The sequence below is a fragment of the Arachis duranensis genome, chromosome 8, assembly GCF_000817695.3.
Source record: "Arachis duranensis cultivar V14167 chromosome 8, aradu.V14167.gnm2.J7QH, whole genome shotgun sequence".
NCBI classification, from domain to species: domain Eukaryota; kingdom Viridiplantae; phylum Streptophyta; class Magnoliopsida; order Fabales; family Fabaceae; genus Arachis; species Arachis duranensis.
In genome coordinates, this window is record NC_029779.3 from 188,218 (window position 1) to 195,018 (window position 6,801).

General features: G+C 40.1%; 2 protein-coding genes across 2 annotated transcripts; one reads left to right on the forward strand and one right to left on the reverse strand.

Annotated features, from left to right (window-relative positions):
- The first annotated feature begins 3,152 nt into the window (after positions 1-3,152).
- On the forward strand, positions 3,153-5,098 carry LOC127741117 (uncharacterized). The gene is made up of 2 exons (XM_052252745.1): positions 3,153-4,179; positions 4,272-5,098. The coding sequence occupies exons 1-2, from the start codon at positions 3,153-3,155 to the stop codon at positions 5,096-5,098; spliced, it is 1,854 nt and encodes a 617-aa protein (XP_052108705.1).
- A 39-nt stretch (positions 5,099-5,137) lies between these two features.
- On the reverse strand, positions 5,138-5,677 carry LOC127741118 (protein MAIN-LIKE 1-like). Its single transcript, XM_052252746.1, has one exon. The coding sequence runs from the start codon at positions 5,675-5,677 to the stop codon at positions 5,138-5,140; it is 540 nt and encodes a 179-aa protein (XP_052108706.1).
- Between the last annotated feature and the right edge of the window lie 1,124 nt (positions 5,678-6,801).

A 6,801-nucleotide genomic window follows, 5' to 3' on the forward strand; every position in this document is an offset into this window, starting at 1 on the left:
CTGAAGGTTTCTCCCCAGGAATGAAGGTGGTGTTGACCAGCAATCCAGCATGGATTTATACAGTAATTAGAATCCTCTTTCTGGAGCATATTGAGCTACGTTATGGAGACACAGGAAAGAAGTTCAAAGTAAGGGGTGAAGAGCTGAGCCCCTATGATCCTCCTCCTTAGAGGAGCTGACTGTCAAGCTAGTGACGATAAAAGAGCGCTTGTCGGGAGGCAACCCGATAATTTCGTATCCTTAGTTAATTTTCGTAGTAGTAGTTTTCTTACTTATTTCTATTGAGTTCTTACTAATTTTCTGATCATGCAGCTATTTTATCACAGAAACCGGACACCTCAGTTCTTCTTTGCTTGAAGACAAGCAAACCTTTAAGTTTGGTATTGACGCTTTGCTTAAAGGTTTTCTGTTTATTTCTATGGCACCAAAAGGGAGGCGAATCATCTTCACTGAGGAGCACAACCTGAAGAATAAAACGACCGCTAGGATAACTAAGGTGGTTGAGTTCCTTTCATATTTCTTATTCCTCTCCTCTTTTTCTATATTATGTTCCAATTTTCTGCTATTTTGCTTTGTTTGTTGCATGATCATTTATTAGTTAGAATCCTAGGACTAGTTTAGTTTTCTTTTAATTGCTTTAATTTTGAAAAGATGTTTCATGTACCACTCACTGAACTTAAATCTAAAAAGAAAAGAAAATAAGTGATGTATTGCATGAGAAATTGAGTTAATATTAAAAAGTAGTCTTATTTACTTAAATGTGGTGGTATCTTCTGTAATTCTGAATGCATGATATGAACAATGCATATTTTTTATAATGAAATTTATGAATGTTAAAATTGTTGGCTCTTGAAAGAATGATGAAAAAAGAGAAATGTTATGGATAATCTGAAAAATCATAAAATTGATTCTTGAAGCAAGAAAAAGCAGTAAAAAATATAAAGATAAAAAAAACAACAAAAAAAAACAAAAAAATAAATAAAGAGAGAAAAGCAAGCAGAAAAAGCCAATAACCCTTTAAACTAAAAGGCAAAGGGTAAAAAGGATACAATGCTTTGAGCATTAATGGATAAGAGGGCCCAAAGGAATAAAACTCTAGCCTAAGCGGCTAAATTAAGCTGTCCTTAACCATATGCTTGTGGCATGAAGGTGTCAAGTGAAAAGCTTGAGACTAAGCGGTTAAAGTCTTGATCCAAAGCAAAAAGAGTGTGCTTAAGAACTCTGGGCACCTCTAACTGGGGACTCTAGTAAAGCTGAGTCACAATCTGAAAAGAATCACCCGATTATGTGTCTGTGCCATTTATGTATCCGGTGGTAATACTGGAAAACAAAACGCTTAGGGTCACGGCCAAGACTCATAAAGTAGCTGTGTTCAAGAATCAACATACTGAACTAGGAGAATCAATAACACTATCTGAATTCTGAGTTCCTATGGATTCCAATCATTCTAAACTTCAAAGGATAAAGTGAGATGCCAAACCTATTCAGAAATGCAGTTGTAAACCCCACTATAAGAAGAGACACGAGCTTAATCTAACTCTCATTCTCATGCAAATTCACATCCTAAACTTATATTAGTTTTGGTTGCTTGAGGACAAGCAACAGTTTAAGTTTGGTGTTGTGATGCGTGAGCATCTTGTTTATCTTTTTCTAGTGAATTTGCATCTAATTTGTTGAGTTTAATTAAGAATTAATTATATTTTAGCCACTATGGATGCTATTTTTAGTTTTGTGCAATTTTATTTATTTTAGGTACCATTCAGCTGGATTTGATGGAGTTTCTGCAGAAGAAGAGATGAAGGCGAATGATGCTGTCAACCCTGACCTCTCTGCACTCAAACCTGAATAACTCGAGCTACAGAGATCCAATGGACGTGATTTCAGTGGCGTTGAAAAGCTAACTTCTAGAGCTTTCTAACGATATATAATAGTCCATACTTCTTCTCCGAAATCGTGGCCAAGGCTGCGCCTAACTTGAGATTTTCCAAATTAGGCGCAAAACACAACAACAATACGCGAGATTGGTCTGGCCCATCTCAAGTTAGGCGCACTAAAGCCCAAGTTAGGCACACTAAAGCCCAAATTAGGCGCAGCTTCACTCAACTAAACTCCAATTCATGCTACCAAGCCCAAGTTAGGCGTGGATCAGAGTGAAGGAATTAAGTGGTCCCATCCATCAATTGAAGACTTGATGATAGTTAGTTAATTCTGATTTAAATTCAAATCTTATCTTTTAGGAAACGATATTATCTTAATTTTAGATATTAGATTTTAAATTAATTAGGATTAGTAATAAATAGGAACTCTGTACATTTAGACAGAGAGACACACAAATTAATTTACAATCCTTATTTTCTACTCTGAACCATGAGCAACTAATCCTCCATTGTTAAGGTTAGGAGCTCTGCCTATTTGTAATGGATTGATTTTCTTACTTTTTCTATTTTAATTTATGTTTTGGATTTATATTTAAGAATTATTTTCGTTCTTTATCTTATGAATTTGGGTGGAACGGAAGTATGACCCTCTTTCTATTTGAGTTTTTGTATAACTTGGAAAAGCTCTATACTTGAACAACAACTTGAAAACATATTCTCCTAAATTTTAATTATCTGGATTTAACGAGATACGTGACATATAATCCTTTTATTTTTGGGTAATTAGAGTTTTTTTGGCATATAAACTGAAATTTGATCATCACCCTCTAATTGGAATTAATTGACCAAGGAATTGGCAGTTAATGAATTTTAGAGGAGACTAGGAAGGTCTAAGGAATTAGGGTCTAGTCACATATAGTTTGCCATAAATTAAATCCTACATAATTAAAATAGTTAGTAAGAAAAGTTAATCCAAAAAAATAGATAACTCTGAAGCCTTAACTATTTTCTCCATATTTTATTCCCAAGCCATTTATTTTACTATTTTAGTTTCTGTACGATTGAACATCCAAATACTCTTTTCTGTTTGCCTAACTATTCCAATCAAATAATATTGTTGCTTAATCCATCAATTCTCGTGGGATCAACCCTTACCCACGTAAGGTATTACTTGGTATGACCCGGTGCACTTGCCGGTTAGTAAGTGTGGGTTGTAAAACATCACACCACTTATAGGATGCCGGTTGCAGTGGCCAACTCGTTGCGTATCAAAAAATGCAGATAAAATCTGATCAGCATGTGTCAATGATGTTTTCTTATCATCGTAGCATAGGAACCATATATTCATTGGAGCTTTGTCTGAATCTTCAGGATATTGGTGGAAGCTCGTCCAGTTCAAATAATGTGGAGGGTATCAGAAATAGTGAAGCTGCTGATTTTGTTCCGACTCGGGATAACAGTAGGGCCCCAAGTCCAAGCTTCAATGCGTTCGTTCCGCGGGATCAAATTGTTGGTATTCATGAAGCACACCCCGCCCCTTCTACACATGTTGGGTTCGATAGGGTTCCTGATGCTGATATTGCAAATACGTCCGACGAGGATGAGATTGAAGATTTCACCGGTGATGAGGCAGAAGTCGTGCCTGAGACGCAGCCTCTGCTTCGCGATGCTGATCCTCCAACACGGGTTGAAGCGGAAGGTGGTGGTGCATCTTCCTCGACACCAGCACACTACCTGTCCTTAAATCTTGGAGCAATGCATTCGAGTAGCGTTGAGGACAGACCGAGCAGCTACCCTTTGTCGGGCGAGATGGAACTTGAGATTGGGTTGAAATTTCTTAACCGGGAAATAGCGATGCTAGCAGTTAAAAACTACAACATCCGTAGGAGTGCAGAATATAAGGTGGTAGAGTCAGACCAGAGTAGGTATGTTTGTCGATGCAAGCAGTTCGGGGATAACTGTCGTTGGATGGTACGGGTTGCGAAGACAATGTCCTCTAGATTTTGGGAAATTCGAAAGTACGAAGGGCCTTATAGTTGCTTGTCAAGTTCAATGTCTCAAGACCACGGTCAACTCGATAGCAATGTCATCTGTCAGCACATATTCCCGATGGTGCATGCCAATGCGACAATTTGTGTGAAGGTGTTGCAAGGATCAGTAGAGTCAGCGTACGGTTACAAGGTGTCATACAAGAAGTTTTGGCACGCGAAGCAGAAGGCAATCGCAAGGATCTATGGCAATTGGGACGAATCATATAACCAGCTGCGTAGATACCTAAATGCTCTGCAAGCTTTTGTCCCAGGTATTACTTGTACTTTACTATCGAATGATCCTTGTTAGTAATTGTCCGTTTAGTCCGTTACATGTTTCCCTAAGTATGCATTTTCGCACCAGGCACAATTGTTGACCTCCAAACGCGGCCGTACTATGTCGGGAACACACTAGACCGTGATAGTGTCATGTTTCACCAGGTATTCTGGTCGTTCCCTTCATGTGTTGAGGCTTTCAGGCATTGTAAACCGTTGGTGTCAGTTGATGGAACACACCTGTACGGTAAGTACGCAGGCACCCTTCTGATGGGCATAGCACAGGACGGCAATAACAATATTCTACCCGTCGCTTTCGCACTTGTAGAAAGAGAGAACACCGATTCGTGGTACTTCTTTCTCACCAACTTGAGGAGGCATGTCGCAACTAGGCCAGGAGTTCTGCTAGTATCCGATAGGCATGTGGCAATAAAGGCCGCATTGGAACGTGAGGGGTGTGGCTGGGAACACAATGTGTACTGTGTACGGCATATTGCCTCCAACTTCGCAACCAGTTTCAAGAGTAAGGAAGCCAAAAGACACCTAGTGAATGCTGCATATTCGAAGACGCAAGAACAGTCGCAGTACTACCTGGAGCTAATCAGCAGTGAGGATCCAGTGACATCTCCGCATATGATGGAATGGATCCGAGGCTTAGAGCCACTGAAGTGGCTGCAGCACCTTGATGAGGGCCGACGATATGGTCACACGACGACCAATCTTTCTGAGTGTATCAACTCCGTCCTCAAGGGCACTAGAAATCTACCAGTCTGTGCAATTGTGAAGTCTACTTACCATCGCCTGAATGAGTTATTTGTTCTCAAAGGTTGGCAAGCACAATGTGTGGAATACCATCAAGGGTCGGCAAGCACAACATGTGGAATACCACCTGTTGAACAACAACAAACTAAATAAAAAATTATATTTATACCATCAAAGGAAGCTTGATAAAAGTCACAACGTGTGGAGACCGATAACATACCTCGTGGCTAAAGAAAAACTATACGGTGTCATGATATCCGGGGCCCAGAACGGTAATCTGTAGTATATCCACGACATGAGCAACGTATGACACCCTCCCATACCCTCCACACTGTAATCTATTGCTAGGCACATAGCACGATATAACCAACAGAGGACCGCACTACCCCAACTGTAGGTATCGATGACATCATAGTCAGCTAATAAAGGCAAATATCGAACAAGGACTGTGTTGTTGGCCTTGTCCAGAAGAAGCACACCTCCCAACATGTAAAGTATGTAACAACGTGCATACTGCATGAGGCTATTATCATCTAAGTCAAGCGGCATCTGCTGAAGACGGGTTCTGAGCCACTTTAACTTGATGTTGTACTTGGTTGTCCCCACGTGGCCGGCAGGAACCTCACCTAGAAGTTCATGACACCATTCCCAAATATCTCTTTGGTGAAACTTACTCCATGACCTCAACGTACCACTAACAGGCTGACAATCAACAGGTAGACCTAACTGCATGGCTACATCCTCCAGGGTTATGGTACACTCACTCCAAGGGAGGTGAAAAGTATGAGTCTCAGGTCGCCATCGTTAGACAAAGGCACTAATAAGTAGATTGTCATTCTCGAAGCACTTGATCAAAGAGGCATGATAAAATCCGGCTCGTTTCAAGTAAGGCTCAAGCCTCTCCCGCCTAATTTCCATGGTTGGATCCGCGGCCTCTACCATAAAAACATCAACGAGCGTGCCATGAGGAGTAAGAACACGTGTGGGCTACAACAAAAGAAGCCAAGAAAGACAATAGTAAAAAATAATATATAAAAATTTTAAATACCGAAAATATTTGGACTATCAAACCCTAAGTACGGCAATCGAATTAATGACGTAAACTAACCTTATGGAATAAATGTGCCGCTATATGAAGTTCATCCAACCGGTTCAAGTTCTCCTCAACATTAACTCCACCCCCACTCATATTAAGTTAACATTTTTTCAAGACTCAGCTCCACAAAGTCACCTACTCTCACCTTACATTTACCACTCTAACAAATTTTTTTTACCCCCTACTCCAAGTGAACCGTGAATGATGTCCCTCCCCACATCCTTCCTTTTTATACACTCTTGGCTCTTTTTCCCACTGTCCCCTGCCACCCAGCATAGCAAATGCATGTGAGGTTGCTGCTGCTGCCCGTTGGCCCATTTCGTGGCCGGTGGGCTTGAGATGGCCCATTTCGTATGCGCCGACCGCAATTTGCTTCATGTCCTTGGTGGCAGCAACGAAATTGGGAGGTTTGCCCTCCATTTCGCAGGTGTCGGAGTTGAGGTGATGACCAACTCCATTGCGTGGGTGGCTGCCGTGATTTGGGCATGCGTATTTCCGTAAAATTTTCCTTCATTGCGTATTCTTGGAAATAAAGATTTTCATACACTTATTTCTATAAAAAAGCCCGTATCAACGTAACGTACATGATAATTGGACTCGGATATAAATATTAAATTTATACGTGGAAATGTACAAAAACTATATTTTTTATCCAATAAAATTGTGGTTTAGCTATTATAAAAAAATACTTAATTTAGTTGTCAATAAAAACTATTCAGTCCCAAAAGTTCATTGAAAATGCAGTTAATTTTTTATCTAA

Excerpts from the sequence above, each read along its gene's own strand:
- LOC127741117 (XM_052252745.1), top strand. The coding sequence starts at position 3,153 with ATGCAGATAAAATCTGATCAGCATGTGTCAATGATGTTTTCTTATCAT. Across the intron at positions 4,180-4,271 it reads TCTGCAAGCTTTTGTCCCAG|GCACAATTGTTGACCTCCAA; the intron begins GTATTACTTGTA and ends TTTTCGCACCAG.
- LOC127741118 (XM_052252746.1), bottom strand. The coding sequence starts at position 5,677 with ATGCAGTTAGGTCTACCTGTTGATTGTCAGCCTGTTAGTGGTACGTTG.